Below are 27,582 nucleotides of genomic sequence, written 5' to 3' on the forward strand. Positions count from 1 at the left end.
ACTGCAAAAGAAAATCTTCAGTGTATTCGAGTCCAGATAACCTGAAAAGACAAAATTAAAACAGCATACTGATATTACACATATGCCCTCTTCTGAAGAGTGGGGATGAGACTAGTAAAAGGATGTAGGATCCTAAAGGGTTGTGGTATTACAGGATGGGCATTATCTTCATGAAATATAAGCCCAGATGGCTTGTCATGAAGAGCAACAAGCTCTTTCTCTTGAATAAATGATCCAGTTTTTCTGAAATTTTAGTCATTTGTGTGTCTGTAGGTATACATCCTATCTACTGATTTCTGTCCCATTAGGGTAATTGCTCCATGGTCCGCCTATTTTTAGGTGGGACAGGTTGTGACTTATGGTGGGTAGCGGGAGAGGGAGACAGGAGGCAGGGAGAGAGCATGGGTTGGGTGACTGGCAGCTCGGCAGCTCAGAGGGAGGCAGCCAACTTCCTGAGTAGGAAAGTGTGTGAGTGGGAAAGGTGGCAGGTGCAAGGGCTAGGCAAGTGATGCACAGGTGCCAGAGGCATTGGTGAAAGGTGCACACTGAAGATGTGAGTTGGGAAGCAGAACAGGACAGAGGAAGGGGAAACTGTTCTTCCCTCTGCATAGTTTAGAGAAGCTGGTGGTGGAGGGAAGGATCAAGATGGCCCAGGTTGTGAACGAACCATTGAAATTGAACATGTTTTGTCACCAGGTGGTCATCTTTGTTCTTGGCAACTGTTTGGTGGTGGCAATTTATCCTAGTGGACAGCTGGTCTGTATTGACACAAAAAGCTGTGCAGTGTTTGGAGCAGAGTTGATATATGAGATGGGTGTTTTCACAGGTGACCTGACCTCTGATGGTGTAGGATAAGCCAGTGACAGGTCTGGAATTGGAAGTGCTAAGTGCTAAGTGGGTGGGTTAGGTAGGTCTTGCACCTGTGTTTTCTCCAGGGATATGATCCCTGTAGCAAGGGGTTGGGAGTGGGAGTGGCGTAGAAATGGACCAGGGAGTTTTGTAGGTGGATGATGGAACCCTGCTTTAGGAGGGTTGGGAACGGTCTTGGGGTAGGATGTCCCCCATTTCAGGATATGATGAGAGATAATCGAAGCCCTGACAAAGGATATGGTTCAACTATCCCAGTTCAGGATGATACTGGTTCTTAACAGAAGGGAGGGAGCGGCACTTCTTCGTAGCCAATTGTAAAGGGGGGGAGGAGGAGTGAAGGATATGGCATGGGAAATCTGTTTGGAAAGAGATGGACATCAGCATCCAGGAAGGTTGCATGTTGGGAGAGAAGGTCTTGAGGTAGTGAAGGAATGATGATAGGTTGTCTTGGCCCTGAGTTCAGATCATGATATCACTAATGAATCTTAACCAGATGAGAGGTTGGTAGTTTGGGGGGCTATGAAGGTTTCCAGTAGATGGCTTACAGTTTGGCATAGAGGGTGTCATGCAGGTGCCCTTCTCAGTGCCACAAATTTGTTTGTATAGCTTTCCTTCAAAGGAAAAATAGTTATCATGTAGCAGTTGGCAAGGTGTAAAAGGAATGAGGTAGTAGGTTTGGAGTCTGAATGACTTAACATATACCTTACAGGTCTTATCAACTATATCCTGACACACAACTATTTCCGTTTAAAGAAAAGGTATGCAGACTAATCCCCGGCACAGCCACAGACACCTTCCTAAGCCAACTGTTTATGGGCCATCTAGCGGGAACTTACCTAGCCTCCCAGAACTCCCAACCCCTAATCTGGTTCAGGTTCATTGATATCATGATGTGGACTGAGGATCGAGACACTCTGTCCTCACTCCTTCAGAATCTTTAGACCGCCCTCTCTTGTCTGCTTCAGTTAGCCCTCATCAATCCAGTGTGCCACCTTCCTCGACATTGACTACCTCTCTGATGACTCCATTCTCACCTGTGTCCACATTAAATTCACTAACCACCAACAGTATCTGCATTTAGACAGCTGCCATCCCTCCCACACCAAAACATCTCTTCCATACAGCCTAACCCCCCATGGATAATGTATCTGCAGTGATGAGAACTCGCTCACCCAGTGTGTGGAAGGTCTCGCACAGACCTTAACAGACAGGCACTACCCCCAAACCTAGTCAACAAACAGGTTTCCCATACCATATCTTCACACATCTCCAATCCTCTCATCGCTTCCAAAAACTGGCTACTCACGAATGCCCCCATCGGCACCCAGTATCACCCTGAACTGGGACATCTGAATCGTATTCATCAGAGCTCAGATTACATCTCATCATGCCCTGAAATAACATACAACCTATCACATACCCATCCTACCTCTCCTGAAATGGTGTTCCATTGCCCACCCAACCTATGCAACATCCTAGTCCTTCCCTGTGCCACCGCCACTCCCAACCTCATATTACAGAGACCATTCTCCTGTGGAAGACCAAGGTGCAAGACCTGCCCAATCCACCCAGCCAGCACTTCCTACTCCCATCCTGTCACAGGCTTATCCTACTGCATCAGAGGCTGAGCCACTTGTGAAAGCAATTATGCCATATACCATCTCCACTGCAAAGACTTCAGTTTTTTATGTCAATATGATTATGAATAAGTTTTCCACTAGGACAAATGGTCACTACCAAACTGTTGCCAAGAACAAAGTTGATCACCCAGTGGCATAACATGCTGTTTGATATAACATTCTCAACTTTCAACTTCTTCACAGCCCGAACCATCTAGATCCTTCATTCCACTGCCATATAGGAGTTATGTGTACATCACATCCATCCTTCAGTCCTGTAATTGCCCTGGCTTAAATCTCCGGTAACCTTTGTCCCCACACTCTCCCGTATGTCTCTCTCACCCCGAAAGCTCACATGTTTTCTTTCCTTTTTTGGTATCTATCACTGGCTCAATGCTTCTGCTTTTCAGTGAATAGTCTCCTTTAATCCAGAAGTATTTACATTCTACCAGAACTTCCCTACAACATTTATTCTTATTAGTTTGCTTGAAGCAGTTGAGGTATTGAACCATTTCGTTTTTTGAATATGTATTGTAAATATACCATTTCAAATGGTTTTTAATTTGCAGAACAGTGGGAAGAGGAAATTCAAAAAGTCAGGCTCAGCATGAAGCTGCCCAATTAGCTCTGAGTTTATTGAAACAAAAAAATATAATAGGTGAAGATGGGAACCTCCAACCAGTACAAAAAATCATGTCACTTTATACATTAGATGATAAAATTTTGGCTTCCAAGAATAAGAAAAATAAAACATCAGACGTTTCTATTGCACAGCTGAAAAATGAAAAAATATTGGTGGACAGAAACATGAACTCATCACATAAGTCGGAGACATCTGTCTGTAAAGCAGGTAAGTGGCCTTTTATTGCACTCTGTTGTATTCTTACTTGGTGGATTACTTAAATATAATAAATAACATTCACACAATTTTAAGGAATGAAAATTCAAGTGAAAACTAATGTTTTCGTGTTTTGTTTGCAGTGTTAGAAATGGTTGCTAGGCGTTTCCCACAACCAAAAGCTACTCTTCATAATGTATTTGCGGGAGTGGCGCACCACTTACGCAGTGGTGCTTATTGTGCAATCCCCAGTTACAGTCGCATGAAGGACTCATGGCAGTGTTCATACCATTTACGGTGGCCCTCCCATGCAGTGTTTTCTGGAGAAGGACATACCAAATCTCAAGCTGCTAAAATTGCTGCGCTGTATGCTCTTAATTGGCTTACTGCACAGGGACGACTGCTGAAAGATGGAACTCCCTGTATTGAAAGAAGAATGGAGATGCCACCTCCACCTCTTGTTGCTTTGCCATCCGAGTTTGAACGACAGTTAAATACCCTTCACACTTACTTTCAGGTACAGTTACAATCTTTTTGTTGGTGTTTTTTTTTTTCTTTTTTCTTTTTCTTTTTTCTTTTTCTTTTTTTTGGGTGGGGGGCACTTATTGCTTATTAAGGTAAAGCATTTTGAAGAAATGTTATGTGTAGGGACAGAAAAAAAATTGTTCCATTTTACAGATAAAATCGCTGCTATTTTTTGCTAAATTCAGTGGTCTTTTCTATAATTTGTTGTTTTTTGACAAATTGTACATCTTTGCCAGATTTGAGGATTTTCCCCAAATTCTTTGCTTTTGCAAAATTTGGTATTTTTTGACAAATTTTATATTCTTGCCAAATTTTATATTCTTGCCAAATTGCATGTTTTACCAAATTCCATGTTTTTTGCCTAATTTGGTGTTTTTTGTCAAATTTGGTCTTGTTTTTGCTTAATTTAGTGTGGTCCTTTATCTAATTTAGTGGTGTTTTTTTTTCCCCACCGAATTTCTATGCTATTACATCAAAGTTTGTTATGCAGGAATTGAATTGTCATGTACCGCATAGTTGTTTTTTCCCCTACTGGTGGCAAACCATCCCTTACTACTGTGACAGTCCTTGTGTGATGGGTGGTTTGCACACATGCCCCAACACACTGGTGTAGTATTATCTAACCACTTGAATTGGCAGTAGTTCCTCAGGTAATCTCTGTGCTAACAGGTTAATTAGAAACCTCACAGTTGTGAACAGGCTCATATCTCCTTGCAGCCTGATGAGATAACCTGCATCTGCCAGGTAATGCCCATTTCAGTCTCCTTACAGACAGCTCATGGTATCGCGGCTGCTGACTGGAGGGCATGGAATTGGATGTTGGCTGCTAGGATCAGCACCACCTTGTTGTGGCACAGCACGCCATTCTGCCAACCAATTGGTAGTCACAGCCACCTTGTAGGTTCCGCTGTGCAACAAGATGGGACTTAATGCTGTATTCACTTCATTGGTGCAAAGTACTGTTGGCTCTGGGTCTCTGTTTTTGTTACATCTCAGTGTTTCTCTCTTTTGATTACTGGTTGGACTTGGTTTATCTGTAGTGCTATCGCATTTGTCGATTTCTTTGTTGTTCATCTTACTGTCCATTGTTCCTGCCCCAGATTGGCCAGTCCAGACTCATCAAGTTTCTGTTGAGTTGTTTCCTACATTCAGTTGAATCTTGGTCACAACAGCAACCCTTTACCTGTTTCACTTCAGGCTTATGCCAAGATGGTTTATTTGAATCAGAAGTAACCAGTCTCTCCCCCAAGGGCACACAACTATTTTGTGTCACATGCGTGGCCATCATGGGTGCCATGAGACAGTGTGCTTGTGCTTTTCTTCTGTTCCTGTGCTGTAATTCTCTTAACTGAAATCCCCCCCCCCTCTCTCTCTCTCTCTCTCTCTCTCTCTCTCTCTCTCTCTCTCTCTCACACACACACACACACACACACACACACACACTCTCTGACTGACTGACTCAAGGAGTCCTGCATACTCTTTTTAATGATGGCTCTGGTTCCAGTTATATGCTGTCTTTCTTTCTTTCCTAAATTTTCCCCGCATGTTTTCTGTCCATATACACACACAGTCCCCAAGAACCAAATTTACCTTCCATTTTTCTAAATTTAATAGTATTGCAGTGTACATGGTGGAGGTCACCAACATGGCATACATTCAATTATAAGCGCTATTTCATCCTCAACACTGTTTGCGGAATTGGAATACATAATGCCCCAAAAGCCAACACTATCCATTTGTGATGAGGCTTGTTAGGTAACCCTCCACGATGCAGGGATTGAACAGTTGGTACCAGCACTGTCAACTCCCCATGTGTGCCCCACTCCTGACCTTGGTTGCCATGTCAGACAGCCAGTGCTATGAGCAGGTACTTCCTATGGCTAGAGCACCTTTTGGAGGGGGTGGCACCATGGTGGAGGGGGGGGGGGGGGGTTGACTATGAAATAAATCGAGCTTTCTCACACTGGTATCAAAAGACCCCCAGAAGTTTTACTTAAATACCAGGACACTTTCAACTTGGAAAAATACAACCATAAGACATTTACTTCTCCGGTAATGCCAAGGGAGAAAAGCTGACTTGAAAGATGAGGAGACACAAATGTCCCGTAATATGTGATATCAACTGAGCTGACCCAAAATATGTTCTTGGCAATGAAACAGCTATATTTGAAGAGATTGAAGATGCATTGGGAGAAGTGGCAGCAATTGTCAAAATTAGAAATGGCTTTATCGTAATTAAAATGGCTCCAGTCCTGTTGAGATCTGTCAATTTCTCTGAATTGGCATTAATAAAAGCCCATAATATACAATCCCAAATCCACAACTCCTGTGAATATGATTCTTTTCTGTTACTTGGTTGTCCCAAGATGCAGGTTCATTTTTTGTTTTTAACTTTATAAATAACAAACAAAATCTTTGCATAGTCTTTGGTTATTTGGTTTCATGTATAAACAAAAAAACTTATGGCTGCACAGAACTATCTTGCTGCATCATTGTTGTGAACTTCATATTAGGCAAAAGAAATACAGCACCATATTGAAAAATACGCACTGCACATCTGTAGCTGTCAGAGTTTGTGTGCTACATCTGTGATGATGTGCCTGGACTTCCCAAAACTGCCTCCCCCTTCACTTGATGGTGCTTCATTTATTCTGGTGGCTTGTAACACCATTCTCATGCAATCAGACAAGATCTGCAGTAGAAGTTTGTGTCTTATGAATAAAATTAAAGTTAATATAATTTTAAGCTGTACTGATGGCAGTTATACAGATACTTCAGTCCAGCTGAATGACATTTGTACACAGTCACAAATTGTCATTTCCTTTTACATACAAATAGTGTTTATACAATATTGATTCAGCTTTAAAGGGAGCTGAAAGGGCTAAAAACATAAAAAACAAAAAGTAGAAGGAAAATGCCAAAATAAAAATCAAACAATTTTATTGTTATATATATCAAACAGTTACTTACAAAAATGAAACTGAATTTTGTGTAGGAGAGGTATTATGTGTGTTTTCGGTGTATTACAGAATTAATAGTTATTAAAAGCCAGCCGGTGTGGCAGAGCGGTTCTAGGCGCTACAGTCTAGGACTGTGTGACCGCTACGGTTGCAGCTTCGAATCCTGCCTCGGGCATGGATGTGTGTGATGTCCTTAGGGTAGTTAGGTTTAAGTAGTTCTAAGTTCTAGGGGACTGATGACCTCAGATGCTAAGTCCCATAGTGCTATGAGCCATTTTTTGAGCTATTAAAACATTGCCTTTTAAGTAAAACTAGTTGTCAGAATCGAGCTATTTTGACCTCGTGCTTTGACTGTAATACCTCAATTACTTCAAAAGGATTTGTAAAAAGCATCAAAATTAAGAAGAGCAGTGCTGTGTTGCTGTCGTGAGGCTTTGCAGGATTAATTCATGGAAGTTATCCTCCATGAAATCTGTTATATCACTGCAAATAACAGGTGATTCTGATGTCTAATATGGGGATAATTCCTAAAAGAGAAATCTAAAATGAAAACTTGAACCACACAAAGAAAGATGGTAAAGTAAATACAAGTAAACAGATATGGAAAGGGAAGGATAATTTCAAGGAATTGTATGTCTTGGCTGAAAGTGTTCTGTTACATAAAAACTAAATTTTATTACATAAAGTTTTGTGTTATGCTGATAAAGACATTTTAATCTCAAACAATCAATAAGGATAAGAAAGAATGGTCAGCTTGTGTCTTTCATTCTTGTGTGTGACTTGTCTGTAGCACTTAAACTTTCCACTGTTAATTCACAAGTGAAGATAGGAAAAATGTCTAATGATCTCACTGCCAAATACCTGTACAAAAGTTCAGAAATCCTTGTCTCAATACTTTTCACAACCCAGGGTGCTCTGTTACAGGGGGATATGCATCCCAGTGTCCTTTTCCTATTAAAAAAAATTTTTGACAGTTGCAATCTCCTACAATGAGATCATGGATCACATAAATGTTGATAACAATAATGACTATGAACTTAAGTTGTTATAAGCTGTAAGTTGTTTGTTAAGAAAAGAAGCTAAATACTCATTTCCTCCCATTTGTTTCTTTTCTCGCCATATTCAGTTTAGGATTTGTTACTATCTGTATAATTTTACCCTTAAAGATCTGGGGCTCCTTGTATACCATGTTCTCTCCTGTATTCAGTCTTTCACAGCCCCTGTCTGCTCTGGCATGGTCATGTGTTTAGAAAACAGAGGTGCTGACTGTAACTGACTGACACTTGTGTGCTGTCTTTTACTATAAAGAAATGAAGTCTTATATTGCTTGCATTGTCAAATTCCATTTTTTACACTATGCTTTGCTTGTTTTTAGAGTCTGTCAGTGCCGTATTACCTCTGTCAATAAACATCAATGAAGAAAACTGGGAGATCACATGTATTAAACAAGAAAGCCAGTAATAGTCATCAGACATCAAAAAGACAGAAAAGATGTTGCTGTTTGGACAGAAGAGATTGCAAACTTGCAAATCGGGTGAGTGCAGCCATCTTTCTCTGTCTTCATTGATGTTCTGAGCTATTTTTACTTTCTTGTTTAGTAAGTACAATAGTCAATACTAACACTACTACTTCTTCTTCTTCTTCTTATTCTTCTTCTTCTTCTTTTTTGAAACTGTTTTCATTTCACTTGCTATCTTATGTACGTCTTGTTTTTCAGTGTGTCAAGAATACAATAGCTGATGTCACTGAAAGTTGCACAGAAGTATCACAAGGTCAGTTGAATGTTACAGCAATTAGTTTGCCCTTGTTTGTTTGTATATTTAGGCAAGATTAGGGCCTTCAAGCTCTTTTATGTCTGATCATGCTCCTTATTTTCTAACAATCTGCTAAATATTTCACTCTAGATGCGGATACTGTGGACGCTGAAATTGGTACTGTCACTCAAACCTTCAGCTTTAATATTAAAAATGAAACTGTATTCAAAAATCGAAGTTCTGAACTTCAAAGAAGACTTGAAAGAAGAATGAAGATGGGAAGCAGAAAATCTGAACTTCCGATTTACCAGTTTAGGTATGCCCTGCTCCTCATTTCTCCACAACATGAATTTTGAATTAATAGGAATTGCATGTTACTTGGATATTTACTTCCTTAGTTTTTTACTTAAATGTAAAGAGAACTAAATTTCAGTAATATTGTACAGGGAACAGTTGTTAGAACTCCTGGAAAATAATAGAGTTCTCATAATCAGAGGAGAAACTGGCTGTGGGAAAAGTACTCAAGTTCCACAATTCATATTTGATGATTGGATTAAGAAAGGTCATGGATCTGAGTGTACTATAGTTGTAACTGAACCAAGAAGAATTGCAGCAATCTCTCTTGCTGAAAGAGTTGCTGAAGAAAGAGATGAGCGGGTGAGTTAAGATGAATTGTGACAGCTGTTATGTACATACACTGATGGAAGAAAAGAACACAGAGGAGGAGTTGTGAGAGGTAAACGAAAGTTGGTAGGCAAGCTTTTACATCTGAAAGATGTCTAGTCAAATTCCATGCCATTTGCATGAGAGTGGTGGTAGTAGCACCTTCATGGAGCTGTAAATCAGTGTTGCTTCAAATACATGCTGTAATGGTCATGAGCATTAGTTGACTTTGAAGTTGGACGTAGTGATTTGATGTTACTCAAGAATGCCTTTAAGATGATGAAGAGGCCATCATAAACAGCTCATGAAATTTGAAAGAAATCGTGCTCTCGTGGTTATCCCACACACTCTGACTGCAAATTTGTATGTCAATCTGGTGATTCAACCTGTTCTGTATTCTGGCCTAAGATGCAGGTGTTGGTGGTCGTGTGTGCATGAGGTGTGCTTGCTTGTGTGTGTGTGTGTGTGTGTGTGTGTGTGTGTGTGTGTGTGTGTGTGTGTGTGTTTTTACTGATGAAGGCTGTTGCCGAAAGCTTTATGATAGTGTCGTTTAATTGTGCCTGTCTGCAACTTGACTTGTCTTCTTTACAGTAAGTAGCAATCTAGCTTTTTGTACATTGTTACATATATCTTTGATACTCCCAGTAACAATACTCAAATTTCTATTAATCCAAAACTAATGACATGGTTTCCTTTAGCCATATTTCACTTCCCACAGTAGGGGCTGAAAACACCATCATCCACAATAATCACAATTCGGATACTGTTTCAAACTGTAGTAGATTGAACCCCACACTCTGTTGTGCTCCACAGATGATGTTTTATATTTTTGTCCAATATTTTTTCTCTGTGGGCAGTGTGACAGTCATGTTGATATTGTCATAATTTGTAACTAACTAGTTTTAGCCTTGCTTAATTTTGCTGTTGTGTTACATGTCTCACCGTACCAGCAGATCTACCTCACTCAGCTTTTCAGGTTAGATCTCAAAGTATAAACTTCTTAACATTAAGTCATAAGCATTTGACGCAAGTGGTCTCTTTGTAATTTCAAATACTAGAGAAAACTGAGATTTATACTCCTACAGTGTTTCTCTGCTCTCAGAATATTATTCTGAGGCATATTTTAACAACTTCTGTATCCAAACCATGTTTGCTTAGGCCCCTTTTAATGTGGTGCCTGTTTATGCTGATGGTTTGTATTGGGTACCATTATGTATGTTCCTGTCTAACAGAATAATTATAATCAATGAGAAATCCATACTATCTTTCTCTGACTGACTTCTTTTATTAATGGGTGTGTCATGATAAAATCATAATAGAGCTACAATTCCTGTGGTTCATTAAGATATAATGACTAAAATAAAATACTGCATTGTGTAAACAATCGTACAAAGTGTACCTTAGATATACAGTAGAGAACCATTACATTCCTGTAATAATTGAATAATCCATTTGGAATCAATGTCCTGCATGCTCCTTTTGTGAGTGTGTTAGTATATTTTACTCTTAATTTGTATAATGGAAGGAAACATTCCACGTGGGAAAAATTATATATAAAAACAAAGATGATGTGACTTACCGAACAAAAGCGCTGGCAGGTCGATAGATACACAAACATACACACAATTTGTTTGTGTATCTATCGACCTGCCAGCGCTTTTGTTCGGTAAGTCACCTCATCTTTGTTTTTACTCTTAATTTGTGTGGATAAACACATAAATAGGCTCTATATGATCTGACTGCACACTATTTTCTATCTTGGATAATAGCAAATGGAGAAAACAGATAGTATAATAGTGAGTTGTTTACAGTTGGTTTTTTTCCTAAAACTAGATGAAGTGCCCAGCATTGCCTGAGATGTTTGACATCAGCCATCCAAAGTGATTGGCCCTGGCCTTGTTGAAACTCGTAGCGAATTCAAGCCACCTGGGAAAATGCAATTGCTTTAAATCAAAGGCCATATTTGAATCACTGAAAACTAAATGCGACAAATGAATACGTCCTCAACTGTGGCATTAATAAAAATTGGGGTCTAGCCTTATACTTCTGACTTTTGCAAATATACGCCAATTTCAAACAAAATGTTTAGTTAGAACAATTAAATCATAGATTACACTTTGATTCCTTTTTAAATTACAAATTTACATCCATAATGCATTATGTATCTAAAACCTAACTGTAAAATATATTCGTTTGTTATTTAATTACACTTAATTTTCTGCAAGAAATATTTTGACTACAAAAACGCGTTCATATGCTTAATGAACAAGTATTTCACATATTTATTAATATTGTCAGCACATATGCCTACTTTATTCTCATCTGTAGGCATTCTGTCTAATGCAGTTTGAAATAGTCATACCGAGTGATTGTGCAGATGTAGTAATCTTTGCAGATTTAAAACAATGTCTTGTTGCATGACAGGTATATTAGCAGATTCTTGATCAGCCTCTAATTTTTCATTGCCTATGAAATAAACTTGTAGAAATTTTGGGTTTTCACCTGGGAGGAAAAATCATCCAGTTTTGTGGCAGATTTGGCACTGTACCTTAAAATTAGTCATATAACCATCTTCTTGCACTACACATGACACTCTGAAATACATGATTTGAAAACAAATTGTATGCCCTGTTATTGTTCAGAAAATGCTTGGAATCTGTTGTACTACTACATAAGAAAGAAAACAGTGGCTCTGGAGGCTCATTAAGTGGCAACAGCTTCACTTTCTCATTGGAGCAACACACATCTAATGGTTCGCATTTATATTTCCTTGGCCAACAGTAGTTACATATGACATCAATCCATCCTGTTAAGAGTTTAGCATGATTAGAGTAATAGAGGTAAATGTAAATTCACAATTCTTGGTTATTGCTTTCTGCATCAGTCTCGTTGCACATGCATCTCTCTGTCCTCCGAAGTTTCCCTTTCCCTAGTTGTAGCTGCTGTTTTATGTTCATAGTGTAGTTGAAGCTCCCATTCACATGATTCAGATGCCCGGATATTGTTGTCTTTTAGCTACAGGGTTTTTCTAACCAATACACTTTTTCTTCGGCGGCTTGTTGATAGGTGTGAATTGATATCTACCTTGCGTAAACTTAAACAAATTAGCACGTAAAGTACTAAAAATTTGCAGAAATGAAGCAAGGTACATCTACATCTATGCGACTAGTCTGCTATTCACAATAAAGTGCCTAGTAGAGGGTTCAGTGAACCACCTTCAAGCTGTCTCTGTACCGTTCCACTCTTGAATGGTGCGCAGGAAAAAAGAGCACTTAAATTTTTCTGTGTGAGCCCTGACTTCTCATATGTTATCGTGATGATTATTTCTCCCTATGTAAGTGGGTGCCAACAGAATGTTTTTGCAATCAGAGGAGAAAATCCCGTCGCAATGAAAAATGCCTTTGTTTTAATGATTGCCACTCCAATTCACGTATCATGTCAGTGACACTATCTCCCCTATTTCGCGATAATACAAAATGAGCTACCCTTCTTTGTACTTTTTCGATGTCATCAGTCAGTTCTACTTGATGTGGATCCCACACTGCACAGCAGTACTCCAGAATAGGGAAGACAAGCGTGGTGTAAGCAGTCTCTTTAGTAGACCTGTTGCACGTTCTAAGTGTTCTGCCAATGAATTGCAGTCTGGTTTGCTCTACTCATAATGTTATCTATGCGATCATTCCAATTAAGGTTATTTGTAATTGTAATCCCTAAGTATTTAGTTGAATTTACAGCCTTCAGATTTGTGTATCTTATCACGTAATCGAAATTTAGTGGCTTTCTTTTAGTACTCTTGTGAATAACTTCACACTTTTCTTTATTCAGGGTCAATTGCCACTTTTCATACCATACAAATATCTTATCTAAATCATTTTGCTATTTGTTTTGGTCATCTTATGACTTTACAAGACAGTAAATGACAGCATCATCTTTAAACAATCTAAGACAGCTACTCAGATTGTCTCATATGTCGATAATATAGATCAGGAACAATAGAGAGCCTATAACACTTCCTTGGGAACACCGGATATTACTTCTGTTTTACTCGATGACTTTCTGTCTATTGCTACGGACTGTGACCTTCCTGACAGGAAATCACGAATCCAGTCACACAACTGAGGCAATATTCCATAGGCACCCAGTTTGGTTAGAAGACGCGTGTGAGGAACGGTGTCAAAAGTCTTCTGGAAATCTAAAAATATGGAATCAATTTGACATCCCCTGTCAATAGCACTCATTACTTCATGAGTATAAAAAGCTAATTGTGTTACGCAAGAATGATATGTTCTGAACCCGTGCCGACTGTGTGTCAGTAAATCATTTTCTTCATGGTACTTCATAATGTTTGAATGTAGTATATGATCCAAAACCATATTGCAAATAGGCGTTAGCGATATGGGCCTGTAAGTCAATGGATTACTCCTCCTACCCTTTTTGGGTATTGGTGTGACTTGAGCAATTTTCCAGTCTTTAGGTATAGATCTTTCTGTGAGCGAGCGGTTTTATATAATTGCTAAATATGGAGCTATTGTATTAGCATACTCTGAGAGGAACCTGACTGGTATACAATCTAGACTGGAAGCCTTGCCTTTATTAAGTGATTTAAGCTGCTTTGCAATACCGGGGATATCTGCTTCTATGTTTCTCATCTTGGCAGTTATTTTTGATTGGAATTCAGGAATATTTACTTAGTCTTCCTTGGTGAAGGAGTTTGAGAAAACTGTGTTTAATAACTCTGCTTTAGTGGCACTGTCATCAATGACTTCACCGTTGTTATTGCGCAGTGAAGGTATTGATTGCGTCTTGCCACTGGTGTGCTTTATGTATGACCAGAATCTCTTTGGGTTTTCTGCCAAATAACGTAACTGGTAGATGGTAATCCAAGGTAACAGCCATGCTTCCTAATGGCCACACTAACCAACAGTCTAATATAAAATGGTAGTGTAACTAACTTTTACACTTTTGCTTCCAGAGAAAGGCAAGTTGTGCATTATCTGTATTAGATAAACAGAATTTTGCAGGAGAGCTTCTGTAAAGTTTGGAAGGTAGGAGGCGAGGTACTGGTGGAAGTAAAGCTGTGAGGACGGGACCGTGAGTCGTGCTTGGGTAGGTCAGTTGGTAGAGCACTTGCCCGCGAAAGGCAAGGGTCCCGAGTTAGAGTCTCGGTCCGGCACACAGTTTTAATCTGCCAGGAAGTTTCAGAATTTAATATTTCAGTTAAATTTCTGTGAGAAGTAAATGATTTTCTGTTAGATTTTTGATGCATTTTGCCTAACAAATTTTCACAAACTTTATGGTTTCCTTGTGTGGAGGATGATTAGTTGTGCCATATGTTGTTACATTTCATGATAAGTATCTCATTGTGTTTCAGCTCTGTTTTCACTTTTTCAAGTAGGGCTGTGTTTGAGGATGACTTGAACTGGTCAAACAGTTTACATCACAGTGCAGGAAATTTGATCGGCCTGTGGTCTGGTGACATTTGTTGGTACTGTATCTATGACCTGCCTTAGCATTTATGAGACTGTGGATTTTAATAATAAGAATAATGGTGAAACAGAGACTAAAACATTGTGTAGAGTGTGTGTCACGTGAAACAATGGCAACAAATCAATAAATAATAATTTGCATTCATGTTTCTGTAAAAAAATTTTTACCTTTTACTCATCCCGCAATCTCGTGCTGTCTGATGGTACTTTCTCAAAGATGGGTAATGCCACTGTAATTTATTCGAGGGTTAGGAATTACAGTCAGTTAACCACGATATATTTAGTTTGTTAGGCATCAGATAAGTAATGCTTATGTCTTGATGTGTTGAGGCTTATAAAATGTGTGTATTTGTTCAGACTAAGAGTGCTGTCTTTTACAACTCTGAACATTTGTGTCGGCAAATTAGATTTTTACCTTGTAGGTAATTCAATCTCGACTTCATCTTCATAGCATTTGGCTCCTGTGCTGGAAATCTGTCAACTGAGAAATGGTGTCAACTTTCTACTAAATAATAGAAAATATTACTCCTTAGAACTGTTACAGTGCATGTTCTGTTACAGTTAGTTGATAAGAAGGAATACGGCATTTATGTAGTTAATGTTCGTACATTCACCATGATATTAGATGAACTATATCTGACATTTGAATGAATAGAACGATTTAACAGATGACTCGTAGTCTTCTGTTTGCCGTGACATGACCTGAATTGTCAAGGTGCATTCTTTAATTGGTTGTGTGCCCCATTTCTCCAAGACAGGATTTCAAAACACAGAATAAAAACCCAATGCCCAACAGATACCACAGCTTGCGGTTATGCTGTATTTTGCCATCCCACATTGAAAGTGTGGAGCATACATCAATATCAGTTCAGATGCAAAAATGCAATGACAGAACATCAAGTTTACATTGCAAACCAGGTAACTAAATAATGTTTGCAACCATCATGATCATCATTCTTCAGCTAGGAAGACCTTACAGAAGCTGCACCACATATCTTCTTCCTTAAAAGAAAGATGTCACCACAAGTATTATAGTCATAAGGAAATAGCTATGAATTAACATCTGTGTGTTTGGAAGACATCACTTTTAAATTACTGTATTAATTTTATAGTTAAGTCGTAAATAAAGTGGTAAATAATTTATTTATTCCCAATGGAAATCAAGAAGATATCAGTTTCCTTAATGATTTTAATGTGGCTAACAGAAACTCCTTGGCTATTTTTTTTAAAGTAACCACTTACGTAATTCATGTTTAAGGTCTTTAGGTATGGTAAAACCATAAATATGTTGATAAAAGCTGCATAAATATTACTTCTATTCACCTACACCTGTAGCCTGTTCTCAAATTCTCTTGGTATGTCAGAATACGTATGAGCTTGATCATCCATATTGTAGTTACACTAGACATTGTGCGTGTTTCTAAACTCATTCATTAACTATCTTCAGAATTGTTTCAGATCCATTCATATTATTCAGTACACACAAAATATTACCAAATTCCTTTATATAAAAACATCTGGCAATTATTGTTACTACCAGCCTTTAGAAAATTGCACAAAACTGCATAAATCCTTACAGATTTTATGTAGTAGATATACGAAATCCTTTATAAGATACACCAAAGCATATTTACAAAATGTGTATCCATAATATGTCAATAGATTGACACAATCATTGTTATGTTATGTATCAGTGTTTCATTTCTGGATTTTTTTCTTTACTTAGATTAGAGATTAGATTAGATTAGATTAATACTTGTTCCATAGATCATGAATACGACACTTCGTAATGATGTGGAACGTGTCAGGTTAATAAAAGATGTCTGTACAAGATATTACATTACACAAAATATTGCATGACACTAATGTTTAAGTTGTTGTTGTTGTGGCAGTTAGCTGGATAAGCAATAGCAGGAAGCAGCCAGATGATATCCGGAAAAATTTTACTGGTGCGCTTAAGCTGCCAGATTCACGTATGCGCAACAAACCCAGAACTAGGGGGCGGGGGGAAACCGGGTTATCTGCCCTGGGCGATAATTTCGGGGGGGGGGGGGGGGTGACCTTGTTTCACAAAGCCCCTAGCACCCAGTGCACGTCGGTCTATCGATTTCTCATATGATTTTGAACGCACCCCTGTTGGTTTTTGAACATTTTTGAACAAATTCTAAGTCGATTTCTGAAAGAATCATAAGTCGAATTTTGAATGCGTGCATAGTGTACGTGGTGTCTCTGCCAAGGGAATCCCCGTCGCACATAGAAATAAACTTTCATGCAGACAAATGGGGATGGGCCTATACGAGCTGAGCTGAATAAAGCCGAACGGATGAATGCCAGTCGCTGTTTATGTGGTTGACTGGGTTTGCAAATGATCAGCGTTGTTATAACCACTAGCGAATTCCATAGATTCAGACTACCAGAGTGTAAAAAAAAGACTAACAGGAATAACAGGCAACAAAGATTGCGTATTGTCTCCTCCGTGTGTCCAAGAAAACGAAATTTTGACAGAAAATTTTTGGCCAGACCACTACACTGCTAAGGGCCAGTTATACAGTCCCCGGCTAGCAGCCGCTAATGTTCTATTCTAGGAGTAGCGTGGAAAACGCGTTGTACGAACACTTAATAACACCCAACCGGATAACTAAACCGGTGACAAAATTAGCCAGAGAATAAGTTTTGACACTGGCAGTCATAGTTACAAGATTAGTGATAAGATTGTTTGTTAGAACGTGGAAGGAGAAGAAACAGGGACTCTCACAAATTAGGGAGAATATGACGATTCGAAATTTATTTAAAAATTTAGTACTACTTCTTTTCGATCTCATGCTTCAGAAGCTAGAGAGTATGAATGAAATGTGAAACTATTTCCTAACACACAACTTTTTGCTTGTAGTAGGCCTAAAAGGCATTTGATATTGGTACTTAATGAATTATATTCCGTCGTGTTATAAAAATGACCATTTGCGCCAAAACAGTCTCGTTTATTTGGTGTGTGTAACAACTGCTGCAATATTGGGCAGGCCTATTTCATTTTATATAGCAGTGACAAAATACACGTAATCAGATCGAGAAACCACACCAGTCTTGGGTACAATTTGTATTAACAGCTTTTCTAGTATTAGACAACTACATTTCATTTTTTCATGTAGCAAAACGTTGACGAACTTTGATGAGGCAGTAGATTCTTTCCCAGAAAGGAAAGTACGCCATATAAAGCTGTGGCAAGATTAGAGAGAAAAGAAGCTAGGACTTAACGATTGAAGAAACATGTACTGTCTTGCTTGTCTCTTGTCTTTACTCGTTTTATGTATCCTATATTTAATTTTATGTCACACAAATCAGCAAGTTATTAGCTAATAGGCAGTAAAGACTGCAAATTATCTGAAGAGTTCTTGTTATGCTGGTTACAAATAATCCAAACCAGTATTAATTCAGAGATTTTTTAAAAGAGGCGCAGGATGTCAATAAGAGGCGCAGGATGTCAGTAAGAGGCGCAGGATGTCAGTAAGAGGCGCAGGATGTCAGTAAGAGGCGCAGGATGTCAGTAAGAGGCGCAGGATGTCAGTAAGAGGCGCAGGATGTCAGTAAGAGGCGCAGGATGTCAGTAAGAGGCGCAGGATGTCAGTAAGAGGCGCAGGATGTCAGTAAGAGGCGCAGGATGTCAGTAAGAGGCGCAGGATGTCAGTAAGAGGCGCAGGATGTCAGTAAGAGGCGCAGGATGTCAGTAAGAGGCGCAGGATGTCAGTAAGAGGCGCAGGATGTCAGTAAGAGGCGCAGGATGTCAGTAAGAGGCGCAGGATGTCAGTAAGAGGCGCAGGATGTCAGTAAGAGGCGCAGGATGTCAGTAAGAGGCGCAGGATGTCAGTAAGAGGCGCAGGATGTCAGTAAGAGGCGCAGGATGTCAGTAAGAGGCGCAGGATGTCAGTAAGAGGCGCAGGATGTCAGTAAGAGGCGCAGGATGTCAGTAAGAGGCGCAGGATGTCAGTAAGAGGCGCAGGATGTCAGTAAGAGGCGCAGGATGTCAGTAAGAGGCGCAGGATGTCAGTAAGAGGCGCAGGATGTCAGTAAGAGGCGCAGGATGTCAGTAAGAGGCGCAGGATGTCAGTAAGAGGCGCAGGATGTCAGTAAGAGGCGCAGGATGTCAGTAAGAGGCGCAGGATGTCAGTAAGAGGCGCAGGATGTCAGTAAGAGGCGCAGGATGTCAGTAAGAGGCGCAGGATGTCAGTAAGAGGCGCAGGATGTCAAACCGGCCGACTGGGAGCAAGACAGGCACCACAGGACATTTTAATTTCCACTGGTGTGAATATAGTTTGATGGCACCCATTCCATTACAAAATATTACATGTTTGAATTCCACAGAGCGCAATACGAGAGATGTGCCATGGAAGAATGCTGTGTAGAGAGGCGTGGCACTGCACTTTGCCACACTTAAGACCAAATAAAATGTCTTATGTTCCCTCAAATATATATATATATATATGTTTTATGTATCAGACTCTTCAGAAAGATGTGTGCTACAAAATGAAGATATTTTTGACAAGTCGATTTTTAAAATTTTGGCATCCTACCTGAATGCTCAAGGGAGGGGGGAGCGCAACTATCAAATATCGCCCCGGTTCGGAAATATCCTAGATCCGGACCTGATTTACAGAGCACTGTGAGTTGTAGTGGGAGGTGGTAGTCTCCATGTGACCCGTCTTTACGTTAACGTTAAGTGAGTTTGCTGTTCCCTCTTCGTTTATTGCTCTCACTTCAAATCAAGACAAAACGGATTTCTGTGGCCAGGAGCTATCAAAAGAATTAAATTACATTCACATAATTACAGAAGGCTAAAATATATTATTAGTTTAAGATTTTATTTTGTTTCCACCTCTCTGAAAGTCAAGCGTTAATCGCCTTGCAGAACAATGAAGTTATTTTTGTCGGTTTGTTAAAGAAATTTGACTTTTACTAATAATTTCTGCTGAGGCAGTCAATTTATTTGAAACTAAGTGTTTAATTCCACACTATTGGCTAGATTCAACTGTTCGCTGCATTTCCAGTACACGTTTTCATCTTCTAGCACGTATGGCATTATGCCTTAATAAAGAACCATGAGATAATACAGTACAGGTACTCAAAGAAAATTTACATCTGAATCTGGACATACGAATGTGCACCTTAAGCCGAATGATGGATTTTAGTATAGTTCACAAAATTCCCATGCTCTTCGAGTGTCCTCGAATGTCTTGTTTTTTTTATGACATAATGTAAGATCTTTTAATGTTTTACACATACGAATGTACGGGTTTCCTGCGTCACCGTAGCTGCTCAAGCGCTGCGGCATCTGTTATTTGGCACGCTGTGGCAACTGCTGAAACGATTCCAACAGTCGCGGGAAGATATTGCGAATCGTTGTTTGGAAAGCGTTACTTTCAACGTAAATTTCCTTTCATGCAAGATGAACTCTGTGCGTGCAAATGTCCGATGATTTTCTTAAATCACAGAGCATTTGACTCTCATTCAAAAATCAAATGTTTGAGGGCGACCATGTAGGATATTTTCGAGCCCAGAAGATCAGACATTTATGTCGTTGTTAAAAAATTTACTGGCACATTTTTGTGATGTATCTTTAAAGTGTAACACGCGCACAAAAGATCATTATGTGTTAAAGCTTAGCTTCTCTTGCAGCTTATAAATCTTAGTGACCAATATTAAATGTAAAAGCTTTTCTTTTCTTGTCGCTACATTATGTATATTAATTTAAACCATTACCTTTTCCTATTTGTGTGTTCGCGCTACTTTACAGTGATGTTGCTACTGGCTGACTACACCACATGTCCTATGATCTGAATATCCGCTGTCATCGGCTGGCGAGATCACTTGACATGAGCTACACCTGGCTTACAAAAGCGCATCGCAATCTCGATTTCAATCCTTCGGAAAATAACGTGCGGTGTTTGGTGGAATAGGAAAATATGCAGTGTACATGCTGCTACACATCAGAAATCTTTCTAAAACGTGTTTTTTCCTCTGAATTTCGTTTTTCAAAGTGCCGGGAAATTCTACACTGGTGTATAAAACCACAATCATTTAAAGGGTTGATAAGTTTTACGGTTTCGAGGTAATGTATACTGTTACTTAACACGGAAAAAAATGTATTCTCATCCGGGAGGAAGTGTGTTTTTAAGCGGGAAATCCGGGAAATTTTTTTTTTTTTTTTTTTTTTTTTTTTTTTTTTTTTTTTTTTTTTTTTTTTTTTTTCGTCGTCCACGTATACACCCTGTGTACATCAAGAACAGTAAAGGACCTAAGACCGAACCCTGTGAGACCCCGTACTTGATAGCCCCCCAGTTTGAGGAATCTGCTGTTGTTTTAACATTACATGAACCACTTATTTCAACTTTCTGCATTCTTCCAGTTAAGTATGAATTAAACCATTTGTGCACTGCCCCACTCAAACTACAATGATTTAGCTTATCTAAAAGAATTCCATGATTTACACAATCAAAGGCCTTTGAGAGATCACAAAAAATACCTATGGGTGATGTCCGGTTATTCAGAGCATTTAATATTTGATCAGTGAAAGCGTATATAGCATTTTCTGTTGAAAAGCCTTTCTGAAAACCAAACTGACATTTTGTTAGTACTTTATTTTTACAAATGTGGGAGGCTACTCTTGAATACATTACTTTCTCAAAAATTTTTGATAGAGCTGTCAGAAGAGAGATTGGGCGGTAGTTGTCGACATCCGACGTATCTCCCTTTTTATGCAATGGTTTTACAATGGCGTATTTCAGTCTATTGGGGAAAACACCCTGCTCCAAAGAGCTATTACATACGTGGCTGAGAATCCTACTTATCTGTGGGGAACAAGCTTTAAGTACCTTGCTGGAAATGCCATCACTTTTCAGTGAGTTTATTATTTTACTAATTTCAGAGGGAGAGGTTGGTGGAATTACAGTTGTTTCAAACTCCACAGGTATGACCTCTTCTATTAGTAGCCTTGCCTCTTCTAGTGAAAATCTAGATCCTATTTTCTCCACAACATTTAAAAAATGATTATTGAAAATATTTTCAATTTCTGATTGTTTGTTAGTACACTTGTCATTCAGTTTTATGGCACTGAAGTCTTCCTGTGCTCTTGGTTGCCCTGTTTCCCTTTCAATAATATTCCAAATTGCTTTAATTTTATTATCAGAGTTACTGACCTCGGACATGATACTCGTGCTTCTGGACTTTTTAATAACTTTTCTTAGTACCGCACAATAGTTTTTATGATGTTGAACAATTTCGGGGTCAGTACTCCCTCTTGCTGTTAGATACAGTTCTCTTTTACGGTTGCAAGATATTCTTATTCCTTTAGTTAGCCAAGGTTTTTTATATGTTTTCTCGGAATTATGTTTAACTATTTTCTTGGGAAAACAATTTTCAAATACCCTTAAAAATGTATCGTGAAATAAGTTATATTTCAAGTTTGCATTGGGTTCCTTATACACTTCATCCCAGTCTAGCTGCTGCAGGCTTTCCCTAAAGTTTGCAATATTTATATTGTTAATTAAACGCACTGCTTTGAAAGTCTGATTTGATATACTGCATGGAGCTATGTCATGTACTGTAACTAGCTGTGCACCGTGATCTGAAAGACCATTCTCAACAGGATAAGCATTTTTGTCCTTAAACTTATCTTGGTCTATAAAAAAGTTATCTATCAATGTACCGCTGTTCTTTGTTATCCGAGTAGGAAAATCAATGACGGAGCTCAAATTGAAAGAACTGAGTAATACTACAAGGTCATTCTTCCTATTACACTCTTTCAGGGAATCTACATTGAAATCCCCACAAATGATAATTTGCTTCCCCCCGTTTGACAGATAGCACAACAAAGCATCCAAGTTTTCTAGAAATAGCTGGAAATTCCCTGTGGGGGACCTATACACTGTTACAATTATGAAAGTGCCATCATTTAGTTTAAGTTCAGTGGCACATGCTTCCATATGTTGCTCTACACAAAATTTTTTAGTTTCTAAATTTTTTACACTGTGGAAGCTTTTGACATATATGGCAACTCCTCCTCCTCATCATATTATCTCTACTTACATGTGCAGCTAATTTGTACCCATTGATGCTAACCTTTTGCATATCAGTGACAATGTGATGCTCACAGGCATAGTACATCTATTACATTCTCAGTTTCTATATCTTCTAAACATAGCAGAAGCTCATCAATTTTATTCTTCAATCCCCCAATATTTTGATGAAATATACCAACATAATTTTTCACTTTGCTTTTGTATCTTGAACTTTTTTAACACCTTAAGTACTTGCCTGGCTTAGTTCCCACAGGACACTGCTCTTACACTAAAGGAGTTTCCACCATGAGATGTAGTTCCTCCCCCCTTTAAATTTCCTGCTAACAGCCCAGCCAGTTTACCCTTCCCTTTCTTGTTGAGGTGTAGGCCATGTCTAGTATAGTCCCACCTACAGAGTGAATCAACAGGAACCACATCAATGTGTGACCCTGCACCAGATCCAAGTAGCTGTTCCAACTCCAAATTAACTCTCCTGACAGAAGAGCTCAAATGAGGTCGGTCGTGGCGCTTCAGAACCGACACAAACCCAGCACTGGTATGACTCGATGTTGATGCAATCTTTGCGAGGTCACACTCTATGCTGTACCCCGGATCTCTGTTGCCCGGCCCACCCACAATAACCACGGTACCTTCCTTAGTAAAGCCTCTACATAGTGAGCCTAAATCCTCTGTAACCTGCCCCAGTCCAGCACTAGGTTTGAAAAAACTTGTGACCTGGTATTCTGACCCTAATTCATCCTGCAGAAGTTGGCCCACACCCCTAGCATGCGGACTACCTAGCAACAAGACTTTCTTTCTCTTTGCAGACTTCCCTACATTCTTATTCAGTTTGCTGCTGAAAGCTTGTTGAGCCCTGTCTACATCTGCTTCTGTGAGAGGCTCATCAGTTTCTGACTGAGGCAACAGGTCAAACCTATTTTGTACATTAGTAACAAAGCTGTCAGAAGAATTTCTTGGCCTGTTCCTTATGCCTGTTGCCACTTCCCACCCCTGTTTACCCTTCTCCCCCCTTAACCTGCCCAGTTCTCACCTAGCCTCATCTAACTCAGCCTGAAGGGCACCAATTTTCCCCTCCTGTTCCACAATCTTTCTATCTCTACTGCATAGCCTACAGAACCACTGATGAGTCTCACTCATTTTCCCAATTCCCACGCCACTACAATCGCCCCAATGAAAAAAGTTACTACATCCATCACACCAGACCCCGGAGCTAACGATTCTACGGCATGTCAGGCACTTTACACTCGTGGTACAAATCGATTTTAGTGACAGAAAGACAATTAAGTTACCGGAAAACAATGAAAATACGTGTACTAAAAATTAGGCCTACTCGTGACTGTGTAAACAGTGGTGCAGAAGGTTTTTACTGGAAATTAATTAAGAGGTGACGATATTCTACAGATATAAAAGGGCAGCAAACGTATTTAGCACACTAAACTATCAGTAAATGCACTTAAAATTGCGGTATGAAGTTTAATCTGAAAGCTCAAAAGTTCGGCCTGGCCGCGATATGTAAACAAAATGAACTTTACGTGATTACTGTGAAAATACGCGAGTAAGACAAAAACCTTTAATGGTACGCTTGAAGAGCACTATAATTAATGTAATAAATTAGTTTAAAGTGTTAAAAAAAGTTTATTACTACTTAAATTACTTATCTTGTACGAGAGCTGTGACTCAGATGTCCGTATAGCAGGCGCAGGGCTGTACAGAATTTTAATAGTTATTAGCCTAGCATTAATGGTTCATTAATTATACATAGCTTTGTGCCTTTAGGTTACTGCAATGAAGCAGGTGGAGTTACATTTTGAGCTACTGATAGCTTTTTAGTTTCAAATATCACATCGATTTTGGGTCAGCACACAAAACTGATGAAAAAACTGATACCTGTTATCATTTTTATCATTTCATAAACTAGCACATCTGTTCAACCATTTCATTTGGGTTGATTACCATCCTTCAACTTTGGAGGTAAGCTCAAAATTTATAGTATTCTACATATGTGTAGGAACTGTGTTTATACAACACCTCTTTTGACAGAAAGATGTCATCCACATTGTACAACCTTCCTCATGGTAGTTATATATCTGTATATTTTTCCCTGTCCTCAAAAATGTTGTAGCGCCTCCTCATTTGATTCTTACCCTGTTTCTTCTATACCCTATATACAAGGAAGCATACAGCATCCTGCCTAGCACTATATACCTATCTTCCTTTCTCATTACACATGGTGGTAAACTTACTCCTAATTTATTGTGATTCCATGTGTGATTGTTGATCTCCGTTCTTTCTGGGTCCTAAGTGTTTGTGCGCTCCACTTGAAATAGTGACAAAAAATTTATTCATATTTCATTCCTGGTACTAATAGCTAAAATTAAATCCCTTAATTCAAGCAAAGCTTATATTAGGCTATTGAGAACTTACATCTAACTTTTACTGCTATGAGTGTCACTGGTCTCGATTGGCTTTAATCTGGATGCAAACATTTCAACTGACTTAATTAAGTACTTTGTCTACCCCATTTTTCTTGTCCTGTTCAATGTGATTTCTTTAACATCTGCCCATCACAATGTTGGATTTGTATTTTTACATATGCAATGTTCAGAAGTATTTGTGAACAGACAATAGTTTTATCTGCTCCGGTAAGTTTGACCCTTTCATATGATGCAAGTATCTGTTAATATGCCTAAACTCCAATGCCTATGACTTTGACAATATACCTTAACAATATTAATTGGGTTATTCATATTTGTAATCAGTTAAAAACACCTGTTGGAGGGAGGCAGTCCCTCCGCCGTGACTAAAAATCTGCCAGCATCCCATTATTTTAACAGAATAGATACAGATAGTGAAAGAAAACATAACTTAAAGTAGATACAATAGGAAGAAATGAAGCATTGTTACACAGAAACCAAAATGTGAAGTAATATAACAATCAGCTAAAGCCTTATAGGTGTCATTCTACAGAGTTCACACAGATTTGGAACCCTCTGAGGTGAGATGAATATTTTAAATTATATACTTTGTTGCCATGTCTGTATTATACAAACTTTTTTTTACCACTTGATGGCTCTATTAAAAACACCACTTTAGGATGTGGAATATCCACTCCTTAATCAGGACCTTCATATTTTTGGAAAAACTTCCTATTTTCTGTATATTTGGACCAGGATGATATGCCTTAATTAGGACTGTCTTACCAAATTTGAAATTGGGCATTACAGCATTATGACTATGCTCCTGCATGCCAGTTTGGGCTTGCTTTTTCAGTTCTTTCTTGGCACAGCCATGGATATCGTCTTCATGTGGAATTCTGTCATCTGGCCAATTAGATAGTTTTAGTAATGGTTCTCTAATGAATTTGCTATTCGGTATCTTGAGTGATGACAGCCCAGTTGATAAAGGAGGTAATTCATTTAAAATAACCTGAAGTTCTGGTATCATCTAAGCCGAGGTGACATGTATCACTAAGTCATACAATGTCTTTCGTTATTCTCTCGGAGGATTTATAAATAGCAACATTTCTGATACCTTCCCGTCCTATAAATTCCTTGAAACTACAGAGTCGTTTTGGAAAATAATGTCTCTGGAAATATTGTTATCTTTTTTTCTTTATGTCTACTACATATTTGTAGATTTGTAGCCCTCTGTTGCTAGAGTGCTCCAAATTGTAGTGTATAAGATGGCAGTGAGTAATGTAACTGTCAGTGCATGAGAAACGACGTGCTATAATAGTTTCAAATTTGAAGAGTCGTCAACCCATGAGGCGCCCTCTTCTTCAGTGTGATGATTCCAGACCATGCAAACGCTGCACCATGTTGAGCAGTCGTATGCCTTGAGTTAGCTATCATCGATCATCCTCCATACAGTTCTGTCTCGGCACCATCAGATTATCATCTGTTTCCAAAACTTAAAGAACACCTCTGAGGACTAAGCTTTGGTAGTTGTGAATTGGTGCAAGCAGAGGTAAGGTTGAGGTTGTCAACAAAGTCAAACATTCTACAGTGACTGTATTAGCAAAGCGGTCTGATGTTGTAGGAAGTGTATTCATCGCCAGGGTATCTATATTGAGAAACAAATATGTAGACATTAGTAGGTCTCATCTCATACAGGGTGGAAAAAAATTGTCATGAAATTTTAACCCTGGATAGCTGATGCCAGTAGGAACCAAAATTACTAATGTTGTGTAGGTCAACAACACAGCAGTTTTAAACTATGGAAACTTGGCACCACATGCTTTGATTGGCTATGGAATTGCCCTGTTGCCGTTTGTTGGTTGATGGACAGTGCTATGGTGTTTGGTTCACCCAAACATACGTCCCTCAGCCCATCACTGACCCAGCATGATACACGCATGTGTTGAGTAGGTCTTGCTGTTTGTCTCCACCTCATGTCAGAGGCATTCATGCACAAGCTCCGCTTCAGAGCACACACACGTCACCTACGATTTAGGGATACAGTAAGCATGGCAGTATAGTATTCGTTTGACAGACAACGAGATATGATTTTTGTTTTTGGACTAGCAGACCGTAATGCGCATGAAGCTCGATGGTTGTAGGAGGAACCATACCTAGCAAGACACCACCCACACACTCAAATGCTTACAGCAATTCACCAGCGACTTGGCGAAACAGGCTCCTTAGCGGGGTATCACGGTGATGCTGGAAGATCTCGAACATGACAGGATGCTGCATTTGAAGAGACTGTTCTTGAGCATTTTGAGAAAGCACCTATGATAAGTACTCGAGAGATTGTACAGGACATGGGGGTCACTCATCAGTTACCCTCCAGGGGGCTC

At 39.1% G+C, this 27,582-nt stretch overlaps 1 protein-coding gene across 3 annotated transcripts in view; it reads left to right on the forward strand.

Annotated features, from left to right (window-relative positions):
- LOC124615844 (ATP-dependent RNA helicase DHX30-like) overlaps positions 1-27,582 on the forward strand; it is a 358,540-nt gene that overhangs the window by 69,404 nt on the left and 261,554 nt on the right. For 2 of the 3 annotated variants that reach the window (XM_047143997.1, XM_047143996.1), the window contains exons 3-7: positions 3,059-3,339; positions 3,471-3,844; positions 8,530-8,584; positions 8,717-8,882; positions 9,013-9,223. In XM_047143997.1, the coding sequence (XP_046999953.1) occupies positions 3,059-3,339; positions 3,471-3,844; positions 8,530-8,584; positions 8,717-8,882; positions 9,013-9,223 (1,087 nt within the window). Of the gene's footprint in view, positions 1-3,058; positions 3,340-3,470; positions 3,845-8,187; positions 8,347-8,529; positions 8,585-8,716; positions 8,883-9,012; positions 9,224-27,582 lie in introns of those variants that run through there. The other variant, XM_047143998.1, reaches the window with a different exon arrangement.

Source organism: Schistocerca americana, chromosome 5 (assembly GCF_021461395.2).
Source record: "Schistocerca americana isolate TAMUIC-IGC-003095 chromosome 5, iqSchAmer2.1, whole genome shotgun sequence".
Classification (NCBI taxonomy): Eukaryota; Metazoa; Arthropoda; class Insecta; order Orthoptera; family Acrididae; genus Schistocerca; species Schistocerca americana.